This window comes from Bos grunniens, chromosome 8, assembly GCF_055505025.1.
Source record: "Bos grunniens cultivar Pamir isolate PY7600 chromosome 8, Bosgru_T2T1.0, whole genome shotgun sequence".
Classification (NCBI taxonomy): Eukaryota; Metazoa; Chordata; class Mammalia; order Artiodactyla; family Bovidae; genus Bos; species Bos grunniens.
In genome coordinates this window covers 85478683-85504609 of record NC_141172.1, presented here as the reverse complement: position 1 = coordinate 85504609, position 25927 = coordinate 85478683, and the positions used below count along the sequence as shown (strand labels likewise).

General features: G+C 39.5%; 1 protein-coding gene across 5 annotated transcripts in view; it reads right to left on the bottom strand.

Annotated features, from left to right (window-relative positions):
* Nucleotides 1-25927, bottom strand: part of SPTLC1 (serine palmitoyltransferase long chain base subunit 1) — a 65613-nt gene that overhangs the window by 18784 nt on the left and 20902 nt on the right. For all 5 annotated transcript variants that reach the window (XR_015131941.1, XR_015131940.1, XM_086315661.1 and 2 more), the window contains 5 exons: nt 24955-25048; nt 23988-24060; nt 14947-15079; nt 3777-3906; nt 414-503 (listed from right to left, as the gene is read on the bottom strand). Coding sequence is in view for 3 of the 5 variants with exons in the window: in XM_086315659.1 (XP_086171785.1) it covers nt 414-503; nt 3777-3906; nt 14947-15079; nt 23988-24060; nt 24955-25048 (520 nt within the window). In the remaining 2 variants the exon portion in view is untranslated. The remainder of the gene's footprint in view (nt 1-413; nt 504-3776; nt 3907-14946; nt 15080-23987; nt 24061-24954; nt 25049-25927) is intronic.

Sequence of the window (25927 nt, the reverse complement as noted above, 5' to 3'; positions counted from 1 at the left end):
ATCAACAACGAGCCAACACAAGAAAAGAGGCTCAACATCATTAATCATTTAAAAAATGATCCTGAGGGATCCTCTGGAGTGACAGAAATGTTCTATATCATGATTGTGGTGCTGGTGATACAGTGGTGTACACCTGTCAGAACACATCAAAGCACACACTTAAAGTAAGTGTATTTTATTATGTATCCATTACACTTCAATAAAGTTGATTTTAAAAAACTCAGTCGTGATTACTCTTTAAATGTCATGGTTGGCATTTATGTTAATCTACTTCCCTAATATGATCAGATTGTGCTTATGATATCTATTAAGCAAAGCAGTGTAGATGTTATACATTTAAAGTGGTCATAAACAAAAGGTGTAACTGCCAAATAGTCTGAATTCTCAAATAATTAATAGACATAGTTGCTCACCAATTCTGGAAGAGGGCAAACAGTTCCAGTATTCATATACAATCCTTCAACTATAATGAAACGTCGAGTTACACGAGCCTTGCGAGGATTCTTTAAAAGAAAAAAACAGACTAACTTTAGTAACTCCAAATATAAAAATCTGTTAGGTGCTTTCTAGCACTTTCACATTACAAGATGTATTCACCAAGATAAATAAATAGACTAAATTAATTTCAAGTTTAAGGTTTGCAATCCTGTTACTATGAGATGAAAAACAGTGCTTTCTTCTCCTAGGTATGTTTTCAGGTCACATAGCCAATGAGGGCTTCATATACAATCCTTCAGGGCTTCCCTGGTGGCTCAGAGGTTAAAGCATCTGCCGCAATGCGGGAGACCTGGGTTCAATCCCTGGGTCGGGAAGATCTCCTGGAGAAGGAAATGGCAACCCACTCCAGTGTTCTTGCCTGGAGAATCCCATGGATGGAGGAGCCTGGTGGGCTACAGTCCATGGGGTCACAAAGAGTCGGACACGACTGAGCAACTTCACTCACTCACTCAGCCAAAGAGGAGGCCTCACCCACAAATACAAACTGTTTAGAATCTGAGAAAATTAAAACAAAAACACAACCCTCCAAGCCCAGAATGACTGGGAAGGGACCCAGGGCAATCTTCTGGGGGAGAAGTGGATGTTTTACGTCGTGACAGGGGTCAGGACACCTGGGCTACATAGGCATAGTGAAAGTGAAGTCACTCTGTCGTGTCCGACTCTTTGCGACCCCATGGACTGCAGCCTACCAGGCTCTTCTGTCCATGGGATTTTCCAGGCGAGAGTACCGGAGTGGGTTGCCACTGCCTTCTCCAGCGGATCTTCCCGACCCAGGGATGGAACCCAGGTCTCCTGCATTGTAGACAGCTGCTTTACCGTCTGAGCCACCAGGGAACTCCATACATAGGTATAACCACTGGTCAAAACTGTATGACTAGGATTTATGTATTTCAGTGTCTGTAAATTTTACCTAAAGTAAGAAGAACTATAATGATGATGACAATCATCATCTTCACAGAGATGGGGTGGGAAGTTAGGTGAAGGTTCAGATGACACAAGAATGACAGAATTTTGAAAACAGAGCTGAGAGAAGGGCACAGGGAGCTTCACTCTACTACTATTTCCTCTGAATGTGCCAGATCTTTCAATAATAAAAAGTTAAAAAACAGACAAACCTTGATCTCCCTTGTCAACCAAAAAACAAATGAAACCTTTACCTTTCTTATTTCTCAAAACTGAGTCAAGTGAAACTGACTATGGCTTCATCCAGTGATGTTCAAAGCTGGTGCGGTGGAGGGACTTTTTCAAATAACACATGCCTTTCCACACCCCACTGATCTTTGACACCATTTCTGATTATCTTATCTTCTAAAGATAGAACTCCAGAGGATACAGGTATTTAAGAATCCTAGAATATATGCGCCCATTTATCCTCTAGAAAGGCTGTCACAACTGAAACTCTCATCAGAGCTATAGGAGGACCCTTTGTATCATCACATACATCAGTGTGGCACTGATTACTACCATAAAAGTTTTCCCTAATTGGACAGGCAAAAACCTTTACCCTAATTTCTGTAATTGTTAGTGAGGTCAGACTATGTTTTATTTGCTCAGTTGTTTGTATTTCTGTGAACTGCTGTTTTTAATATACTGTCTTTTTTTTTTCTTAAAGAAGGATTAATATGGGATATGAGAACTCCATAAGAAAAGGAATGAAAAAAAGAATGAACCCCAATAAGTTGGGAAATTTTTGACAAAAAAAGTTTGATCCAAATCCAGACTAAACGGCAATATTTTAACTCACTTTCAAAGTAAAAACAAGCATCTAAATAGAAAATATATAAAAATTTAAATATTAAAATAAAATTTTAAAGTATTTATTTCTAAAAATCAAAATGTAAAGTAATTTAGAAAGCTTACTCTCGGCAGGAAAATATGGTAGAATTAATTAGTAAAAAGGTAAAAACTATAAAATGGAAATAAATTTTAAGATAATTCCTGGTTATTCACTTTAAAAAAGTTCCACAGATTGTAAATCTTATAAAATACATACACACAAAACTTGAGTATGTGGTCTTCCAAATTTGTACAATGTTAACTTGGCAAAATAACTCCACAGCAGACCAGTTCATTGGTCATACTTTCTACGGCAGCGTTCTTCAATATGGTAGCATTCTAATACTAAATCATAATAAGGGGCATCATTTTACAATTTGTAGAAAGAATTCATAGGTGGTATGGTCTCAATTTTAAGCTGTTCCCTAACATCTATAGATTTTTCTAAATTGTATAATTATAAAACACAGCTTATAGCACATCTATCGCAGAATAGCAGAAGAGCAGAATCTATGCATATTCACCACAAGAATGTGTATGATCATGTAGTGCTGCTCCCAGACTATCACCTAAACAAAGACAACTGAATCCAAAAGAAATAAAACAAGTATCTAGAAAAATGGGAATTAACACAAAATTAAGAATGTGATGAGCATCTTTATCAGTTACTCTAGCAATGGATGAGTTGCAGTGGAAAAGTCCACTTGAAAGTGGTGTTTCAAACCACGAATCTGGTGACCAGGTTATTAGTACATCTACATACAGTGGTTCCCACTGCAGAACCACAGACCAGAACTACCTTCTCCATCCCTGTTGTCAGGGGCAAATAAATGCTAATTCTAATGGTGATGCTTTGAATACATTTCCTCTATTTCCTCCTTTATCAGAATAATAAGGAGCAAGTTCCACTCCCCCAATTCCCTCTCTGCCCCAAGGACCTACGCAGGTGCTTGAGAAGTGTAAACAGGCTGCAGGAGGGAAGGAAACCATGCTTGAGGCAGTTGCTTCCCATAGGAAGCAGTTGCTCAGAGCTCTGGGATGAGGCTGGGGTCAGAAGTCTCACATAAATTCATAGATTAAGATACGCTGCCACTGTTTTTTCCAGTGGACTGATACATGATTTATTCTGATATGAATAAGTGTGTTTTGAATTCACTAGGTATATCCTGTTAACACTGTAATGAATTCTGGTGTTATTTCTGTAGAGTTGAGTATATATTCCTCCATCTCCAAAGTGCATGCTGTTTTTCTTTTTCTCTTTTTAGAAAGCTGCCTAGATACAGTTTTTCCAAATTCGCCACATATAATGATGACAATGATGAGGCAATTACTATCAGACTTGGCTTTCTAACCTGAGGTACATTTAATAAGCAAGAACACTTTTATTTATTACCCAAATGTGATCCACAGGCAAGTTTTCATTACAAATTACCATTTCATTTATAATTTAGCTGGTTAGAAAGTACTAAAGAACTGTATAATTTTCTTCAAAAGAATCATACCTTTTGATCTTCAATCTCTTGTTCTTTTAGTAGTCGCTCCAGGTCGTCCATATCATTATGGTTAAACACCTTAATGTCACTACGTGATGCCTGTAATCCCTTCTGAATAGCAAAGCAGGCAGCTTTATCTCTGCAAGAAAGACAGACCCACCAGAATGGGGTTTAAAGAGTCTTGTCAACATTCTCAGAAAAGGAATGCTTGTTTTTATAACTTGACCAACATCCACTTGTTAAACTGAAGAGGGTAAATAGATAAAATATGTTTGAACATTAATACATCATTGTTTGCACTTCACTCTGCCAAGTCTTTCCACCTAACTACCATACTGATTCTGTTCCAAGAACCATATTCTTGCCATATTTTGCTCTTTGAAAAATCAGCACGCATCTTACTGTATGGATATTCACAGTAATTTTCTCATTCTGAAAACTAAATGAAACATTGATGTATCTTATCATCAATAACATCTCTGATTTGACTGGCCACCACTCTGCCATTACTTTGCCATGAAAATGAATACTGGACTGTTGACTCTATATAACCCAGGGGAGAATGCTGAGTCATATAGATTAAACTTCAGTACGATCTCCCAAATTGAGTTATTTGTGGTGAGAGGGTGGAATATAGTTTTTGGTTTTTTTTTTGGAATACAGTTTTTAAATTAAGTGTATTATTTAAAACTTCAAACAAGACTTCTACTTCTGGGGAGAAAGACATTATTAATTTTTCCTATTTTTCTCTCTGGGTAAAACCAAAAATCCTTGACATTGTATATAAAACAAATATAAAACAATACTGAAAAATAAGAAAAAGCACACAAGCAAGGGATGTAAGAAATGACATGGACAAGAAAGCAGTGGTACATATACACAATGGAGTATTACTCAGCCATTAAAAAGAATGCATTTGAATCAGTTCTAATGAGGAGGATGAAACTGGAGCCGATTATACAGAGTGAAGTAAGTCAGAACGAAAAACACCAATACAGTATACTAACACATATATATGGAATTTAGAAAGATGGTAATGATAACCCTGTATGCGAGACCGCAAAAGAGACACAGACGTACAGAAGAGTCTTTTGGACTCTGTGGGAGAAGGCGAGGGTGGGATGATCTGAGAGAATAGCATTGAAACATGTATATTATCATATGTGAATCAGATCGCCAGTCCAGGTTCGATGCATGAGACAGGGTGCTCAGAGCTGGTGCACTGGGATGACCCAGAGGGATAGGATGGGGAGGGAGGTGGGAGGGGGGTTCAGGATGGGGAACACATGTACACCCGTGGCAGATTCATGTCAAGTATGGCAAAAACCACTACAGCATTGTAAAGTAATTAGCCTCCAATGAAAATAAATAAATTTTTAAAAAAATGACATGAAACAAGTTCCTGGATTTTCCTGATTTGGAACTGATGCAGCAGGCAAACTGGAAATGCCAACAGGCATAGACAAAAAAGGTCTGACAAAAGTCTGCTCTCTGTAGCCAAGGACAGGAAAGGGGGCAGCTCAGCAAATGATAATGTCTGTGTGTGTTCTTAGTCACTCAGTCATGTCCGACTCTTTGCAAACCCATGGACTGTAGCCTGCCAAGCTCCTCTGTCCATAGGGATTCTTCAGGCAAGAATACTGGAACAGGTTGCCATGCCCTCCTCCAGGGGATCTTCCCAAACCAGGAATCAAAGCCAGGTCACTCATACTACAGGTGGATTCTTTACCTTCTGAGCCACCAGGGAAGCCCAATAATGTCTCTATTGCAGCCAAATCAAGAACAACCTGGGCCTGTCCCCTCCACATCAGCAAAGGCTCAGGGGGAACCTAGACTCTAGCCTTTACAGGGCCATAACAAGGCTCCCCAACACCCCCAAGGGAGTTGTCACAGAAGACAACCAGGACTTGTATGTATCCCTACTGGATAGTAACAAGTGGCTCCCACTGTGAAGACCATGTGGAGACCCAACTTCCAACCCTCTTGCATGAGAGGCACTCTCCCCTCTCTATGCTTAGGGTATGTCAGGGGAGGCTCAGAGAAAAGTAGGACTCTCATCAACAACCAGCAGAAATGAAAATAACCCCATGTCAGTGTCAATGGAGGCCCAGTGGAGACCCTGGACTTGTATTTCCATCTGGCAGTAATGAGGCAGCAATGGCCCCTGCCCCTGTTGGAAGACTGTCAGAGAAACAATTAGAACATTTAAATAAAGCATAAACTATAACAGCATAATATGAAAATGTTGTCATACCAAGAACCAAAAAACATCAAACAATGGAAAAAAAATCAACTAGTATAGGTACTGAGATGACAAAGCTGTCAGGATTATCTGTCAATGATTCAGAGCAGTCACAATGAAAATGCTTCAGTGAGTAATTACCAACATGCTTGAAACAAATGAAGAAACAGGAAGTCTCAGCAGAGAGAGGGAAGAAATAAATAATCCTGTGGAGATGTTAGAATTGAAAAACAAAATAGTCAAGAGAAAAAGCATAGTGGATGAGCTCAAAATCAGAAAGCTAAAAATACAGAACAGTGGAAATCAAGTCAATGTAGATAGCAAAGAGAAAACAGACTGGAAAGAAAAGAACAGAGTCTCAGGGACCTGTGAGACCACAATAAAATATGCAACATTCAACTCTGCGGAGTTCCAAAGAAGAGAACCAAATAGGTACTTAAATAAATAATAGCTGAAAAAAGTCCCAACTTTGGCAAGAGGCTTAACCCAACAGATTAAAGAAGCTGAGTGAAATTCTTGCAGGTGAACCCAAGCATATAAATGCCAATACAATTTTAGTCAAATTTCTGAAAACTAGTGACAAACAAAAAATTCTTGAAAACAGCATGCAAAAAATGACGTCTTATATATAAAAGAAAGTTGAGTGGCAGTACATTTCTCATCATAAACCAGAACAGAGCGCCACAATGTATTTCAGATACTGAAAGAAAAGACTGGCAACCAAGAATCCAAAACTAGGCAAAATATTCTTTGCTAATGAAGAGAAGATGCCATTCTCAGTTGGAAAAAACTATGAGAATTTTTCTCAAGCGGGCCTCCCCTAAATGAATAGCTAGGGAAAGCTCTCCACATAGAAATAATAAATAAATAAAATAAAATAACTGTACATTCTGATGAAGGAAGAAAGAACAAAGTAAAAAGTATGAACACACACAGTAGGCTTTTCTTCTCATGAGTTTTCTAAATTATTTTTGGATGGTTCAAGTAAAAATTATAACACTATCTCATGTGGTTCTCAAGGTGTTTACAAGAAATACTTAAAACAACTGTATTATAAAAAAAAGATATGTGATTGTATTATATAAACAAGATAAATAAAAATGGAACTCCCAAAGACATTCAATTAACCCTGAGAAAGGCAGGAAAAAGAAAAAGGAAAACAAAAAACAAACAGAACAAGCAAAAAATGAAAAATAAAAATTGGTAGATCTAAGCTCTCAGATGGTTAGATAGCATTACCCATTCAATGGACATTAACCTGAGCAAACTCCATGAGATAGTGAAGGACAGGGAAACCAGGCATGCTGCAGTCCATGAGGCTGCAGAGTTGACACAACTCAGCAACCGAACAATAAGCTCTCATATACCAATGATTACATTAAATGTAAATGGCTTAAATATACAATTTAAAGACAGAGACTGGCACAGAGGATTAAACATACTGCCTATAAGAAATTGCCTTCAGATGTAATGAGATAGGTAGGTAGTAAGGGAATATGTATGTATGTTATATACAATAATACAGGCAGTGAACATATTTATTACATACAATAAATCCACCACACAAAACTTTCAAAAGGGAAGCAGAGTGCCTGTGTTATTAACTGATAAAGACAACTCTGGAACAAAGAAAATTATCAGAGACAGAGAAAGTCATTCAGTTCAGTTCAGTTGCTTAGTCATGTCTGACTCCTGCAACCCCATGGACTACAGCACACCAGGCCTCCCTGTCCATCACCAACTCCCAGAGTTCACTCAGACTCATGTCTATTGAATCAGTGATGCCATCCAACCATCTCATCCTCTGTCGTCTCCTTCTCCTCCTGCCCTCAATCTTTCCCAGCATCAGGGTCTTTTCTTATGAGTCAGTTCTTCGCATGAGGTGGCCAAAGTATTGGAGTTTCAGCTTCAGCATCAGTCCTTCCAATGAACATTCAGGACTGATTTCCTTTAGAATGGACTGGTTGGATCTCCTTGCAGTCCAAGGGATACTCAGGACTCTTCTCCAACAGCACAGTTCAAAAGCATTAATTCTTTGGTGCTCAGCTTTCTTTACAGTCCAACTCTCACATCCATACATGACTACCGGAAAAACCATAGCTTTGACTAGACGGACCTCTGTTGGCAAAGAAATGTCTTTGCTTTTTAATATGCTGTCTAGGTTGGTCATAACTTTTCTTCCAAGGAGCAAGCATCTTTTAATTTCATGGCTGCAGTCACCATCTGCAGTGAAATTTTGGAGCCCCCAAAAAGTCTTTCACTGTTTCCACTGTCTCCCCAACTATTTGCCATGAAGGGATGGGAACTGGCTGCCATGATCTTAGTTTTCTGAATACTGAGTTTTAAGCCAACTTTTTCACTCTCCTCTTTCACTTTCATCAAGAGGCTCTTTAGTTCTTCTTTTCCTTCTGCCATAAGGGTTGTATTATCTGCATATCTGAGGTTACTGATATTTCTCCTGGCAATCTTGAACCCAGCTTGTGTTTCATCCAGCCCAGCATTTCTCATGATGTCCTCTGCATATAAGTTAAATAAGCAGGGTGACAATACACAGCCTTGATGTTCTCCTTTTCCTATCTGGAACCAGTCTGTTGTTCCATGTCCAGTTCTAACTTACTGTTGAGCCATTATATAATAATAAAAAGTATTAATTAGTCAAGAAAACTTATCCTAAACATGTACCAAGTAACAGAGCTTACAAAAGGTAAGAAACAAAAAGTGATAAAAATGAAAGAAGAAATAGACAAACAACAACAACAGTTTGATAGACCTGTAGCACTAGTAGTTTGACAGAACTACCAAACAGAAAATCAGCAAGGATACAGAAGAACTCAATAACACCAATCAGGAAGATTTAATTGTCATTTACAGAACACTCCATTCAGCAGAATATTGTTTTCCTATTTAATGACAGGGCTTCCCTGGTGACTCAGATGGTAAAGAATCCACCTGCCAGGTGGGAGACCTGGGTTCAATCCCTGGGTTGGAATGATCCCCTGGAGGAAGGCACGGCAACCACTCCAGTATTCTTACGTGGAGAATCCACATGGACAGAGGAGACTGGCAGGCTATATAGTCCACAGGGTCACAAAGAGTCAGACACGACTGAGCAACTAAGCATAGCACAGCACATTTAATGATAATGGAGAAAAATAATTTTCCTCAAAAGGTAAATAAAATTTCATGGAAATTACTCTTTGTTTCACTAAAACTATGATATATAGAAATATATCTTAGGAAGTTGACATGTAAAACTACCTCTCTCTATGAGTGGATTGTAAGATAGAAGTGGCAAATAAATCTTTTGTGTGGTTTCTTTTGGTTTTAATTTGTGTATCACTGACTTTCAACAAATAATGATCAGTACAACATTTGATCACTGAATACTATCATATGAAAAACCGAAATGTGTAAGGAAGGAAATTAATCACATGTCCTGTCACGAAGTGACGCGTTCTCACTGTTGTCCTCATACGGGATTTTCTCTGTATTTGCCAAAACATTCTTTTTTAAAGTGACTATGGAACATATTCAAATACTTATATCTTTCCTTTTCTCCTTTGCTTTTCGCTTCTCTTCTTTTCACAGCTATTTGTAAGGCCTCCCCAGACAGCCATTTTGCTTTTTTGCATTTCTTTTCCATGGGGATGGTCTTGTTCCCTGTCTCTTGTACAATGTCACAAGAAGAGATAAGAAAGCCTTCCTCAGTGATCAAAGCAAAGAAATAGAGGAAAACAACAGAAAGGGAAAGACTAGAGATCTCTTCAAGAAAATTAGAGCTACCAAGGGAACATTTCATGCAAAGATAAAGGACAGAAATGGTATGGACCTAACAGAAGCAGAAGATATTAAGAAGAGGTGGCAGGAATACATAGAAGAACTGTACAAAAAAGATCTTCACGACCCAGATAATCACGATGGTGTGATCACTCACCTAGAGCCAGACATCCTGGAATGTGAAGTCAAGCAGGCCTTAGAAAGCATCACTATGAACAAAGCTAGTGGAAGTGATAGAATTCCAGTTGAGCTATTTCATATACTGAAAGATGATGAAAGTGCTGCACTTGATATGCCAGCAAATTTGGAAAACTCAGCAGTGGCCACAGGACTGGAAAAGGTCAGTTTTCATTCCAATCCCAAAGAAAGGCAATGCCAAAGAATGCTCAAACTACCACACAATTGCACTCATCTCACACGCCAGTAAAGTAATGCTCAAAATTCTCCAAACTAGGCTTCAGCAATACGTGAACCGTGAACTTCCAGATGTTCAAGCTGGTTTTAGAAAAGGCAGAGGAACCAGAGATCAAATTGCCAACATCCACCGGATCATGGAAAAAGCAAGAGAGTTCCAGAAAAACATCTATTTCTGCTTTATTGACTATGCCAAAGCCTTTGACTGTGTGGATCACAATAAACTGTGGAAAATTCTGAAAGAGATGGCAATACCAGACCACCTGACCTGCCTCTTGAAAACCTGTATGCAGGTCAGGAAGCAACAGTCAGAACTGGACATGGAACAACAGACTGGTTCCAAATAGGAAAAGGAGTATGTCAAGGTTGTATATTGTCACCCTGCTTATTTAACTTGTATGCAGAGTACATCATGAGAAATGCTGGGCTGGAAGAAGCACAGCTGGAATCCAGATTACTGGGAGAAATATCAATAACCTCAGATACGCAGATGATACCACCCTTATGGCAGAAACATCTGGTCCCATCACTTCATGGGAAACAAATGGGGAAACAGTGGAAACAGTGTCAGACTTTATTTTGGGGGGCTCCACAACCACTGCAGATGGTGACTGCAGCCATGAAACTAAAAGACGCTTACTCCTTGGAAGGAAAGTTATAACCAACCTAGAGAGGATATTCAAAAGCAGAGACATTACTTTGCCAACAAAGGTCCATTTAGTCAAGGCTATGGTTTTTCCAGTGGTCATGTATGGATGTGAGAGTTGGACTGTCAAGAAAGCTGAGTGCTGAAGAATTGAACTGTGGTGCTGGAGAAGACTCTTGAGAGTTCCTTGGACTGCAAGGAGATCCAACCAGTCCATTCTAAAGGAGATGAGTCCTGGGTGTTCTTTGGAAGGACTGATGCTAAAGCTGAAACTCCAATACTTTGGCCATCTCATGCGAAAAGTTGACTCACTGGAAAAGACTCTGATGCTGGGAGGGATTGGGGGCAGGAGGAGAGGAGGGTGACAGAGGATGAGACGGCTGGATGGCATCACAGACTCAATGGACTCGAGTTTGGGTGAACTCCGGGAGTTGGTGATGGACAGAGAGGCCTGGCGTGCTGCAATTCATGGGGTCGCAAAGAGTCGGACACAACTGAGTGACTGAACTGAACTGAACTCATGGAATATATTCCAAGAAAGACCATATCACAGGCCACAAAACTAACACATTTACATTTTCCAAAGGTTTGGAAACTAAACAACACACTTCTGCATAACCTATGGGTCAAAGAGAGTATTAAGGAAAATAAAATCCAAGGAACTACATGAAAATGAAAATAAACACATCAAATTCATGGAACACAACTATAGCATGATTAGGTAAATTCATAACACTAACACATTAGAAAAAAAGAAAAGCCTCAAATTAGTAATTGAAGTTCCCACTTCAAGAACCTAGAATAAGATAAACTGAAAATGAGGAGACAAGAAACACACAAGAAATTAGCAGAAATGAAAACAAAAATACACTGTACAAAAAAATTCTATGAAACAGAGTTGTTTTTTTTTTTAAAGATCAATAGAATTGACAAATCTCTAGCAAAAATGACAAAAAAGAGAATAGACAAAAATTACCAGTCAGGAAGGAAATGGGCTTCCAGACATTTGTACTTTGGCCACCTCATGGGAAGAGCTGACTCACTGGAAAAGACTCTGATGCTGGGAGGGATTGGGGGCAGGAGGAGAAGGGACGACAGAGGATGAGATGGCTGGATGGCATCACTGACTCGATTGAGTCTGAGTGAACTCCAGGAGTTGGTGATGGACAGGGAGGCCTGGCGTGTTGCGATTCATAGGGTCGCAAAGAGTCGGACACGACTGAGCAACTGAACTGAAGTGAAATGTATACCACATTAGAAGGATAAGAAAGGAATACCACAAAGTATGCTATACATATAAATTTGATGATTCAGAAGAAACGGACCAATTCCTTGAAAAACACTAGCTACTACATCTCAATATTTAAATAGCCTTATAAGTACTAAGGAAATCAAATTCATAGTTAAAATACTTCTAAAACAAAACAAAACAAAAAAACTCCAGGCTCAGCTGTTTTTACTGGAGAATTCTAACACATGTTTATAGAATTTCTCCAGAAAATACTAGAAGAGGAGAGAACACTTTCAAATTGACTTCAGAAAGTATTCTGATGCCAAGACTACTGCTGCTGCTGCTAAGTCGATTCAGTTGTGTCCGACTCTGTGCAACCCCATAGACAGCAGCCTTCCAGGTTCCTCCGTCCCTGGGATTCTCCAGGAGAATACTGGAGTGGGTTGCCATTTCCTTCTCCAATGCATGCATGCATGCTAAGTCGCTTCAGTTGTGTCTGACTCTGTGCAACCCCACAAACAGCAGCCCACCAGGCTCCTCTGTTCACAGGATTCTCCAGGCAAGAATACTGGAGTGGGTTGCCGTTTCCTTCTCCTATGCTAAGACTAACAAAATCTAAAAACAGTTAAGTATGGCTAGTTATCAGGAAATATAAACTAAAACCACAATGAGATATCTTTATACACCTACAGAATGACTAAAACGAAAAATAGTGACAACACCAAATGCTGCTGAAGATGTTGGAGAAACTACATCACTTATATACTGTTGACAGAAATGTGAAATAATATAGCTACTCTGGAAAAGTTTGGCAGTTTCTTGAAAAATGAAATGTGTAACACTGCATGACCAGCAACTGCACTCTTTGGTCTATATTCCAAAGAAATAAAATTTAAGCTCACAGAAAAACCTATATATGAATATTTATTGCATCTTTACTTGTAATATACCTAAACTAAAAACAACTCTGATGTCCTTAAGAGGTGAATAGTTCAACAAACTTTGGTGTATCCGTACTATGGAATGTGGCTCAGCAATCAAAAGGAACAAACTCCTGTTTTATACAACAACTCTAAAGAATCTCTGGAGAATTCATTCAAAATGAAAAAAGGCAATCCTCAAATATTACCTACTATATGATTACATATGTACAGCAATCTTGAAATGATGAAATTACCGAAATGGGAGAAGAAAGCAGTGGCTGCTGCTGCTGCTGCTGCCAAGTCGCTTCAGTCGTGTCTGACTCTGTGTGACCCCATAGACGGCAGCCCACTAGGCTCCCCCGTCCCTGGGATTCTCCAGGCAAGAACACTGGAGTGGGTTGCCATTTCCTTCTCCAATGCATGAAAGTGAAAAGTGAAAGTGAAGTTGCTCAGTCATGTCCAACTCTAGCGACCCCATGGACTGCAGCCCACCAGGCTCCTCTGTCCATGGGATTTTCTAGGCAAAAGTACTGGAGTGGGGTGCCATTGCCCTCAGGGGTTAAAGAGAAAACAGGATAGAAGGGACATGGGTGTGACAAAACCAGGGATTATCTTGACTTTATCAGTGTCTACATTCCAGTTTGAAACTGTATTAGAGTTTTGCAAGAGGTGACTTTTGGGGAAGACTAGGTAAGGGGTCCAGAAAATCTCTGCATTTCTTACAGGTGTACGTAAAGCCACAATTATCTCAACATAAAGCATTTCATTAGTAAAGGGTACATAAAGTAACAGAAAGATAAAGTAACAAGGAAAGATTTAAGTATATGAACAACCATTGCTCTGAGATCTGTAGACAAAGCATTATCACAGTTTACTACAAAAGAAAGAAAATGAAACCTCAGGCATATTGCCTATGCCTAATGAATTTATCAAAAACAATTCATTAAATCATTTGCTAAATACCATTTTTACTCCAGTGTGCCTACCTTCAAATAGACTTCAGGTGGAATATTTAAAATTATGTACAAGGAAATAATTAAGTTTTCTAATGATGTACTAGAAATTTAAGTTCTAAGACACCAAGCATAAGACTTGAAAGTGAATTTAGACTAGGTTTCCCAGCAACTAAACCAAAAGGACAATATAGTATTTATTATCTGACAAAGGAAGCATACAAGTTCAACTGTTAACTGTAAGCCTTTTCTGGACTTTAAACTCAAAAAGGAATTTATGGGGTGGTACTTGTACAAAGCAATACTGGATGACACTGTAGTTGTAACTATGCTTTATTAAAAATCTAGTCCCTAGTTGGGGACTTTCTTAACTTTCCAGAAGCAAACATACATGGGCACTGGATGTGTGGTACTGCTGTTTACCATAGAAGGGAGGAGCAGAGTGAGGGCTGGCAGAGCCCAGGCAGCAGGTTACAGGCAGCATCAAAAGTACCTGCCGCTAGCCCAAGCCTCTGTTATCTTCTGCGCAGATTATTAAATAACTTTTAATTTTAGGTCTCAGACTGACTTTTGCTTCCTCTTTAACACTGTAGCCAGAATTTGGTTTTGTCACATTTCACTTAATAGCTTCCATTGTTCATAAAAATAGAGACACAAGTCCTTATTATGAGTTCCCAACTCATGACTTCAGTATTCTAAACAACCCATGGGACAAGATCAGCAGAGACCAGGAGTTGCAGCGTGGGTGCTTCGAAGTGGAGTGACTTCAGCAGGGAGTGTGAGTGGGTTATGATCACAGACTCACAAGGATACCATGCTGTCAGGAGCTGCATAGGGAAGGCAGAGGGCTGGCCCCTTCCTGCAGAAGTTTGACCTTCTCAATGTTAAAAAAAATATCAATATTTTAAGTAGATGATCTCTAACAGAGACATTTTCTAGGAAGGCCAATATTATTTCCAAAGGAATTTTGAAATGAAGGTAAAGGTAACTTACACAAACACAATGTCCCCTCTCTTAGAGTAAGCAGGAATAGCACTGGCTATGGTGGCAAATCCATATGAGTATATTATGGCTTCTTCTGTCTTCATAAATTTTGCCAGGCGGTCTTCTAAATCCAAGTGCACATCTAGTTCAAGAGTAAAAAGTTAAATGGTTAAAAGGTCTTTTAATTCTTTTTCTTTGACTAAAGAAGAAAGAAAATAACATAGGCAGTTTAGTTATTAGTAGTCACCTTGTGGTCAAATGTAATTGTTTTTAGTTACAAGTTATACAGTATCTACTAAGATAATTCCAGGCCCAAACTATGTCTATACTCTGTGAACTGAGTCAGCTACTCATCTGTCCGTAAACACGTAACTCAGATGGCTCTGACTCGGTTTTGCTTTCGTATTACTCTAGCAGTAAGAATTCAAGGCCCTGTCACTTTGCCCACTTTAACTTCTCTCAATCAACAGTGCTGAGGTGTTATCAACGTATGTTAATTTATTAATGCCTTTTTGCATTTTAGCAGAAGTGACCAAACCAGGCATTAAGACAACTGTCAAGCAGTTTTTAAAAGGAAAAGAAATACAAAAGCAAAGTGGTTAAAAAGAACTCCACACACTCTGCATTGAGAGGGAGCCTTTCTCAACTATGGTGGTCACTCCGCTGACAGTTTGTGTCAGCATTTATTGGTGGCACCTGCCATTATACTTTAGGACTGAGCTTCTGTCTGAATTTTCTTTCTAAGAGTACTGGTGAATCCAAATGTAGAATACAAAGAGAAATATGGCCCTTTTATGGAAGCAGCTTAGGAAGAATGTTGATATAATTATAGGGATAAACTGTAATTATTAAACTGTTTTTTTTCTTCTCTCTTACATCATGGTTCCATATAGCCTTTCACCTTCCTAGACCCTCAGATGAAAAGACCAGCGATATCCGGAATAAACAGTATACTGACTGGCTTTGAACTGGAAAACTTTAAGGCGTCTTGAAGCATTACCCATGAGCAGAAAAATTTTTTTAACTTCCTTTAGCTCTTTTAACTACAGCAGGACCCAAGCCTGGAGAACCAGATCAGCGTTTTACCCTTGCCCTGTGCAAGGAGAACTCAGAAGCTGATACAGGGAAGACGCAGCCAGGCCCCTCTAGCCTTGCAGTTTCAAGAGAAAGAGGACGAGCTCAGAGCAGTAAAGGCAGACTTGCATACAGAGCCGGGGTATGTCCACTGAGAGGAATCAGAAGCGCAGGCAGTGGCAGAGGACCTAGATGTTCTCCACTAAGGGCTGAAGAAGGCTGATGGCCCAGCAGAACCCTCCCTTCAGCCTACATGTCGAGGACCTGTAGGTGGGAGCATCGCACTAAGAGGCCCCTTCAGCATCAGCCTTCCCTGCGGTATGCCCCTCCCCACCAGAGCATTCCTGGTGAGAAAGGGGAGAAGGAAAAGACCTGAAGGACTGAGATATACAAAAGAAACAACCCAGCCCACGGTAAGGGACAGGGACCTAGTTAATTATAAAGCTTCCATCACCTTCCAGGGAGGGGTAAGTTCAGCAATAGGAATAAACCACTTTTTAGAACATTTGACTAAAGTGTCTAAACTCTGTAAACCCACTTACTGATATATCAGAGGCAACCTAATCTTATTGCGATGCCTTTTAATTAATGAGACAAAATTGAGAATTATAAAAGATACAACTTCACAAAGGACTACATTTTAAAAAGGAGATGAGGGCTGTCTAACAATCTCAGTTAATTCAACTGTAAATTAAACATTTAGTAAATATCACATAAAGATACTGTGATAAGCACTGGGTCAGGGAGAAATACAGGGCTCCTGCCACCTGACAAAGTGAGACAGCTAAGAGAGGCATCTGGCAGTTTTCAATGGAGAACTCTGAGCCTACAAGGGAGACAAAAGACTAAGCTGTGCCTTTGGTCTCCTGGTCTGAAGCATCTGGGTCCCTTCTACACTCAGAACTGCAACACCTCCGTAGTGACTTCTGACTAAAGGCAGAGGTCCCTCAATCATGAACTGAAGGCTGCAGGGGTGGGAGCCAGTCATTGAGCGAGAAATGAGACAGCACAGAGGGTCCAAACTAAATCCCAATTTGATGGCAAGAGAGGCACGGTGAGGAATTAGAAAATTTAGCAGCAATATCCGAAAAATAAAATAAATCAAAGTCTACTTCATAGACTTCTTAAAGAATGATACAGAATTGTGAAAATGAACTATTTACCCCATTCTAATCAAGCAATGATTTAAAAAAAATCTAGGCATGCTTCTGCCCATTTATAAGTTTAAAAGTATACCAATATAGCCTGAAAGTGAAAGTCACTCAGTATAGTGTGCGACTCTCTGCAACCCCATGGACTATACACAGTCCATGGAACTCTCCAGGGCAGAATACTGGAGTGGGTAGCCTTTCCCTTCTCCAGGAGATCTTTCCAACCCACAGATAGAACCCAGGTCTCCTGCACTGCGGCAGATTCTTTACCAGCTGAGCCACAGGGGAAGCCCAAGAATACTGGAGTGGGTAGCCTATCCCTTCTCCAGCGGATCTTTCTGACGCATGAATCGAACCAGGGTCTCCTGCATTGCAGGTGGATTCTTTAGCAACTGAGCTATCAGGGAAGCACTCCCATATAGCCTATTACATAAAAAATACATGAAATATCATTTGATTTCCATTACCAGTCAAATAGTTATTTTTATAAACTGATACTTTAATTAGATCAATATTAAATAAACATGAGATTTCACAATAACAAGGTCTAGAAAGATGCATCCTGGTTGATCGAAATAGTACCAAAGGAGTGCTTAGCTTTTCAAGCATCAAACCTGTGATAGCAACACCACCAAGACTACAGACTTGATTTTGCTCCTCCCTGCCCACCATTCTATAAGGTATGTTGCCAGGGAAAGGTTTCAGGCAAAAATCTGACAAGAACAAGGAAAGCAGAAAAGCACCAGACATCCAGCTTCCTCCATGCGGCTGAGCACGAGCATGTCTCAGGTGTGCCTTCCTTTTCCTCTGTTAGTGTCCTCTGAGCACCTTCCCTACACGAAGACCCCCACCTCTCCGCTGCCTCTCATTTCTGATCAGATGAGAGAGCAGGTCCCATGTAGGAGGCCTCCTTCAAATTACCATGCTACCTCTAAATCGGGAATTATCTATGGCAAGTCTCAACAATTTAGCTAGCAGAAGTACTACCCAAGTCACAGTGAAATGCTTTCATTCATTATCTCCATTTCAAAAAGAAAAAACATGCTGTGCATACAAACTTTCTACCAACCACAAAAAGGGATTTAAAGTCATTCTGTAGATCTAAATGATTCTCATTGATTAGCAATAAAACAAATAAAAATAAATAAAACAAATACATCTTGGCTCTGCTTTAAGGGTTTACAGTTAGCAACTCAGTTGATAAAAAAATTATGTTAATACTCTCATCACACATACTCATAACCATTTTTATGTCATTACCATGAAGTGGTAAGAAGAATCTCTCTACAATAAGTCAGTGATTTACTGGTTCTTGTCTAGTCCCAGAAGCTTAAATAAGACAGGCCTTTTCTCCTAACTAAAAACACTGGGCTTTAGCTGATGTCAGCCTTGCAAAGCAGGTTTTGTGACAAGTGAACAAGGATAGCTGTATGACTTCTTTTTATGTATGATATTACACTGCAATGAAGAAATTCTCAACAAAAGGGCAGGGGAGGCAGCAAACAGAAAAAACTGCCAGGGCATGTTCTTTGACTCTGGATGTCTATCTTCTGTGTGCACGATCCCTTTCAACAATTAGATTCATAGATCTGCATGCGGCATTTTTAAATTCACTGCTAGGAAACAATATGGCAGGCAGGAGGCTATGGCAGGAGGTGACCAGAAGGCCTCCATGTCCTCTCTGCCCTTTCTGCTGCCCTTGCTGGCACTTGCTCCCTCACCAGAACGTAACAGATGGGAGGCAAGGCTAGGGCAGGATGCCCCACACCAAGCACAGAGCCTGGCCATGGTGGTCATCACAGGGGCTCAGATCTGGGCTCCCTCACTGCCAGCTGCGAACTCCAGACAGGCCTAAAACTGTTCTGTCCCTCTCAGGTCCTTCCTCTGTCAAATGGCAACAGGTGTACCTACCTGAAAGGATTGTTAGGAGAACCGCAAGAGTTAATGCTCATAAACACTCAGAATAATGCCTGGCATGGAAAAAGCAACATATTGTGTGTTTGTTCAACTAAATTAATATTTGTAGAATAAAAGAAAATGTTTTCTTCTTTTAAAAGGAAATATCAGATATGTTATCTTCTAATGAAGCTATCCAAATCCTGGATATCCAAATATAAGGGCTATCTTATATTAAAGCCACTCAGTTCAATTTCCTATTTATCAGAATAAAAGGAGGTATTATGGCCAAGTTCTAGTTTGTTGTTTAGAGGAAAAACCATAAAATTGCCAATTTTAAAACAGTTACAACCTACTATATTTTCTCTTTATATCTCCATATTTTTATGTTACATACTTTTTTTAAATACCTGAGACTTGGACAATTTTTCTTAAAAGTACAAATATCACATATGTACTCATTAAAATACAAAAACAGTGCTGAATGTTTTCCAGAATGCTTTTGCATGCAGTATTTTTTCACAAACAGGATTTTACGTGATTCTTACCAAAATGTTCTAAGTTGCACAAAGATCATTCCCTGCCTACACTGAGAAAACTACAATCCCATGACTGGTAGAAGGAAGTGGCAAATCTAGGAATTTTATGACCAAATGCTTTTCCTACTAAAACATGCAGTCAAGATACTATACAAGAGAGAAAAAATATCTTTAAAATAAACAAATGAACAGTTCTTTACTCTTTTCTCTAAAACACAATTAAATGTCACTATCTCTCACCATGAAACCCTGCCAGTAACTGTCTTTTGATTCAGTTTAAGACCATAGAGCCAAGTATGTATTACATATGCAAGGCAGATCCCAGGCCTGAGGAATAAACAAATAAATGAGATCTGAATGCATTACAAACAAAATAAAAAGGTTCAACAAGAGCAATTATCAAAGGCACTGGGACTGCATTAGCCTTAGAGAAAAGGAAGGCTCCACAACTTGATAACACCATTTGACTCATTCTAAAATACACATTAAAACAGTAAGATGAGAAGGTGGAAAAACCTCTGGTTCACATGGTCCTTTACTATATAAGACAACTTGCTGGGCCTTTAGGAGGCAGGTAAACATTTAGCCTAAGAAACTAGAAGAATTTTAATTCAATTCTCAATTTTCTTTTTTCTGTGTTAATCACCTGCTGCTGCTAAGTCACTTCAGTCACGTCCGACTCTGTGCGACCCCAGAGACGGCAGCCCACCAGGCTACCCCGTCCCTGGGATTCTCCAGGCAAGAACACTGGAGTGGGTTGCCATTTCCTTCTCCAATGCATGAAAATGAAAAGTGAAAGTGAAGTCGCTCAGTCGTGTCTGACTCTTAGCGACCCCACTGACTGTAGCCCACCAGGCTCCTCCGTCCATGGGATTTTCCAGGCAAGAGTACTGGAGTGGGGTGCCATCGCCTTCTCCGGTTAATCATCTAGTATCACCTAATTTTACTATCAAACAATAAGTAGAAAATGTTTTAATAAGGACATTTACTTTTCCAATAAGTGATTTTCATTCATTACTTGAAATGTTGAGAAAAGAGCTAAAACAGGCAACATTTTCTTCACTGAAAATAGATGCCTGAATGATCCTTTCAGGAAAAAGACAAAATTAAAAGCAACCTTTCGCTGGGCCAGGGAAAGAGACCCTAGTCTCACAAACGCACAAGCTACTAAAATGAAAGGAAAGGGGTCTTTCACTTCTGCTTTAATGCTCAGTGCAAAGGGTTAATGTACCATAAATATTTTGAATAATTTAACTGTAGAAGGTATTTTAGAGATTTAAAATATAGCCTTAGCAGATCTCAGGTAGCTTCCCTAAGCTTACCTACACTGAAATTTCAAGGTAATGTAATACAACTACAATAATTTAAGTGATCGGTTCCAGAATAAGGAAAAATATAGAAAATATCGTATCGAAAAAAAAAATAAATAAAAATATATGCAATATACATATAAAGAAAGGAAAAAAGATGATAAGCAAGCATAGATAACTGCTGAAAAGGAACAAAGCAAGTTAATAGGAAGGACGATATACTCAGAAAACACACCAGGCAGGTTTGGTGTCTTATTACAAAACCATCACACTGCAAATTAATCTTCAATCTTTATCCAGATACCACAGTCTGTTTGAACCCTGAACTACAATAGGATAAGAATGATACGTGTGAGTGGGCGTGTGCTGTCATTTAGTCGTGTCCAGCTCTTTGAGACCCCATGGACTGTAGCCCACCAGGCTCCTCTGTCCATGAGATTTTCCAGGCAAGAATACAGGAACGGGTGCCATTTCCTACTCCGTGGGATCTTCCTGACCCGGGAGCCCACGTCTCTCGCACTTCCTGCACTGGCAGGCAGATTCTTTACCTCTGTGCCTGCCACCTGGGAAGCCCGGAGAAAGACACAGTGACAAATAAAGCTGTTCACAAAAGAGCTGATAACACAACCATGTGTTTATTACATTCAGACATACGGGAGACTAAATTTAAAACAAACTCGAACAGCACACTACATATATATGGTATGCTATCATTTTTGTAAAACTGGGGTGAAAAAGTATGAAATGGTTTGCATACACTGAAAAAAAGTCTCTGGAAGAATTAACAAGAAACTACTGACAGTAGCTGTCTTTTCTGGGAGGCAGAATGACAGTGGGTAGAGACTTCACTATCTTTTTAAACCTTTTTGAGATTTATATCATGGACTGAATTATTCAATCAAGAAAATTAATTTAGGGTTTTATGAAAAGTGAAATAAGTCAGACAGAGAAAGACAAACACCGTATGATCTCACTTATATGTGGACTCGAAGAAACAAAACAAACAAACCACAATGAAAACAGATTCATAGATAGAAGAAATATGTGGCTGCCAAAGGGAAAGGGGATGATGAATGGGGATAATTAGGTACAGGGGGTTAAGAGGTACAAACGTCCTGTTATAAAATAAATAAGCAATGGGGATGTAATATACACCATAGGGTATATGGCCAATAATATTGTAGTAACTTTAGGGAAAGATGGTTGCTAGACTTGTCATGGTGATCATTTCATAATGTATGCAAATGTCAAATCACTATACACTTGAAACTAACAATATTTTTTGTCAACTACATTGCAATTTAAAAATTAATCTAAAAATCATTAAAGACCCCCACACACACAAATCTGGAAGCACACAGCATCCTATTATGCATATTTCAGGTGATTCAAATGAAAAATTGACTGGGCGATTACAACAACATATTTCCACAGTTCTGGGAAAACTGGTCTTAAAGATTCGAAACTTTTTTTTCACTAAATTTTACAATAAATCTCTTATTGGTCTTCTCAGATAACTCTCGAGCAAGAGTCAAGGCCACATGGGCAAATAAAATCTGCTAGAAAGAGAGAGTTTTAAGAAAGCAAATTCTTTACCCCAGCAAGCAGATCATGGAAAGAAAGGCTTGTTGATCAGATTACAACAAATAAACCTGTAAAAACAAAAAGTGCCTTTTCTAGTTTTCTAATTCTTATCAAGGAAATAATACCCTACCAATAAAAAGCAGGCAAACAACTCATGTTTGCATTAGGCTAGAAGAAAGAGGGAGGTTTTGATCTAAGCTCTTTAAAGTCTTTGATCTTCCCATTACGACTGCAAATCAAGAAACTTGTTTTCTAGTTTTAGGGTTGAAATTAATTAGCAGTGTGACCATGAGGAAGTCACTTAACCTCTCTGAGCTTTCTAGTTCTCTTCTGAATAGCTGGGATGCAGGAATACAAGATTTTAAAGATCCTGTCCAGCTGCAGGATTCTTGGACACTAACTCCCATCATCTGTTTCTAAAACAAATAATTCAACCACTAAACTAGCTAAAGGATAAAGAAAGGTGCTCCCTTAAATAAAAACATCTTAACTGCAGAAGTGAAAAAAAAAGCACAGACCAAGAAATGAAAATGAGCAGAGAAGACTTTAAAAGAGACTTCCTTCCCTGACCTCTTTCCCCAGCCTCTGACATTTCGTAAACCAGAATGTTGTTTCCAGTAGTATACTCACTTGAACAATTATATAACAACATTTCTGAAATTTTCAGAAGCAAAGAACAATATACATTTAACAAAAACCATCATAAAATTCCAAGGTCTTCTTTGATGACTCTGATTTAGGGAGTTTACTGTGTTTGAAATCATACTCATCCTAACAGGTAGTTAATCCATCCCCAGGTCATCCACACATAAGGAAATCAATGATCCTTCATCTTCATTCCAGAAAGAAAAGGGCTATACAGTTGATCACTGCCCCCCGTACCTCCAATCTGTTCTCACCTTGCTCCTGGCATGTGGTTGTCCAGCTAGGGCAACTTCCCAGTCCCTCTGCTGGAGGCATGATCCAAGTTATGTTTTCACCAATGGAATGTGGGCAGAATGATGAGCAATACCACCTGCCCACCCAAACGGGTACAGCAGCCCTGCACTCCTGCTCCCCTATACTCATCATTTGGCTACAGCCACGCAGACCAGGAAGGTGCCCCTATTAGGCCAACAGCAACAATACAGGGAAGATTTGGCTTCCTGCACAACTATGAAGAGCAGAGCCATTCAAACCAGATGCTTCCCATCACAAATGTCACGCACGGCAGACAGTCTCCTCACACCATTGTCTCTTGGGGCAAATGCAACAAGAGCTCAGTCTTCGTCCTACTGAGACAGTGCGCCTTAGGTACCCATGGCCCTTCAACACAAGGGACAGTCAGCTTAAGATCAACATGTCTCCCACCAATGGTCTCAAACACAAAATCTTCTGGAAAGTTCATTTGCTTATTACCACAACTAATAAAGGATACCTTTTCCAAGAAGTTATGAAATCAGATTGGATCTTAATTGTTGGAAGCAGCAGTCTAAAAAATATGACAGAAAACATACCAAATGTGCCATAAAATCCTCTAGGTCCACAAGTTCCCACACCATACTTCTTTAGAGATGCCAAAGCTGCTGCCTTTGTGGAAAAAAAATATATATTGTAATAATTTATCCTTAAGAACTCAAAAATGAAATTTCCTGTTTTTTCACCCACATAGCTCACATACCTCTCTAGTTGCCTGGCTTTTCCTCCTTTATAAGAACTAAGACAATTCTGATAGGATATAAAGAAAGGAGGGATGGAAAGATTTAGGCATATGACTAAGAACATGGAAAAGTTATATTAGCTTGACCATTAAAACCTGGTTGTTAGTCACTCAGTCGTGTCCAACTCTTTGCGACCCCATGGACTGTAGCCTACCAGGCTCCTCTGTCCATAGGATTTTCCAGGCAACCGTACTGGAGTGGGTTGCCATTTCCTTTTCCAGGGGATCTTCCTGACCCAGAGATCGAAATCAGGTCTCCTGCACTGTAGGCAGACACTTTACCGTCTGACAACCTGGTTAACTCAATGCATTCGCACTTTTTGGCATTTTGGGCATAAGTTTTACCTCAAAGTTCATGGACATGAACTTGTACAAACTTTGGGAGATGGTGAGGGGCAGGGAGCCCTGGCATGCTACAGTCCAAAGGGTTGCAAAGAGTTGGACATAACTGGGCGACTGAACAACTTTCCTCAAAAAATATTTACTGGCTCACAATCCCAAAAGGAGATGAAGCAATTTCCTGGACACATCTCCAACTATTACTGGGTTTGGTTCATATAGTTCTCTGGCTGTCACCTAACACTAAACCACATTAGGACACTCCTGCCTTCCCTTGTTGAAAACTAGGTTACAGCTCTGTCAAGAAAGAATAATGATAAACATTTACAAAGCCCTTTCAGATATTCTGCATTTGTCTCTTATTTTATGCCCAGTTGCTCAAGTCAGTCATGTTATCTGTCCACTTCAGCATATGTGCTACCTACCTTGAGCCTAGGGTTATCCAACAATCCAAGAAAATTGAATGAAGCAAAGTTTATACATTCTTTTCCATTCACCACGATGTTATGGCTTGGAGGGCTGGGGAAAGAGACAAGAGTGGTATACTTCAGTCATTTGTGTTGCAGGACACACATTATTATACTGTCTCGGAGAGGGAAGGGGACAGGACACACAAGTGTGTCATTCTACTCTATTCGCATACTCCTATCTCTCTTTTTATTCTTAAAAAGTAAAATTAGAAAATGGTATATTAAAAATCAGATACTTGGTAATTAACTCTACTCTTAATAGGCCCCTCTATACTACTTAAATTAAAAAAAGGTGAGCTAGAATTTCAAGATTTTGGATAGATAAATGGCAAACCTTTGCTTGGTTTTGAAACTCACTTAAGTTGCTAAATAAAGTACCTCAGGAAAACATAGAAACATCAAGATCAAAGGCATGAAGAGACAGAGCGAGTCACAGTCTTACAGACAAGAGTTTAAAAATACATGTTATCTACAGGAAGCCACCACAAGAATAAGTAAGCCATGGCCCCCATTTCTAAAGTTAATGCTGAAACGCTATTTAAAAGGAATTCGCCACCCCTCCACAAAGGGGTAAAATAAGAGTGCCCGGTTGCATAGAGCATGGATCTGAGTTCAGCTGAACAGGAGATGGGCTCTTACTCAGACAACCTATCGTCCTCTGCTGAAAAGTACTCGAGCTACAAGTCATGCTTTAAAAATACAGGCCAAACTATGGGACACGAGCTATTAAAGGGTGTGATTAATGGATCACAGCCAGCCTATTTCACCTAAAGGAAATCGTAAGAATAAAGAATAGAATGGAACAGAAACATACCACACAGGGCCAGGGTCCTGGACAGTGGCACAGAACTGATTGTTTCACAAACTCACTGCTCTGTCACTGGGCTGTTCTGTAAAATGTACTGCGGCCAGAAAAGACTAGGGAACA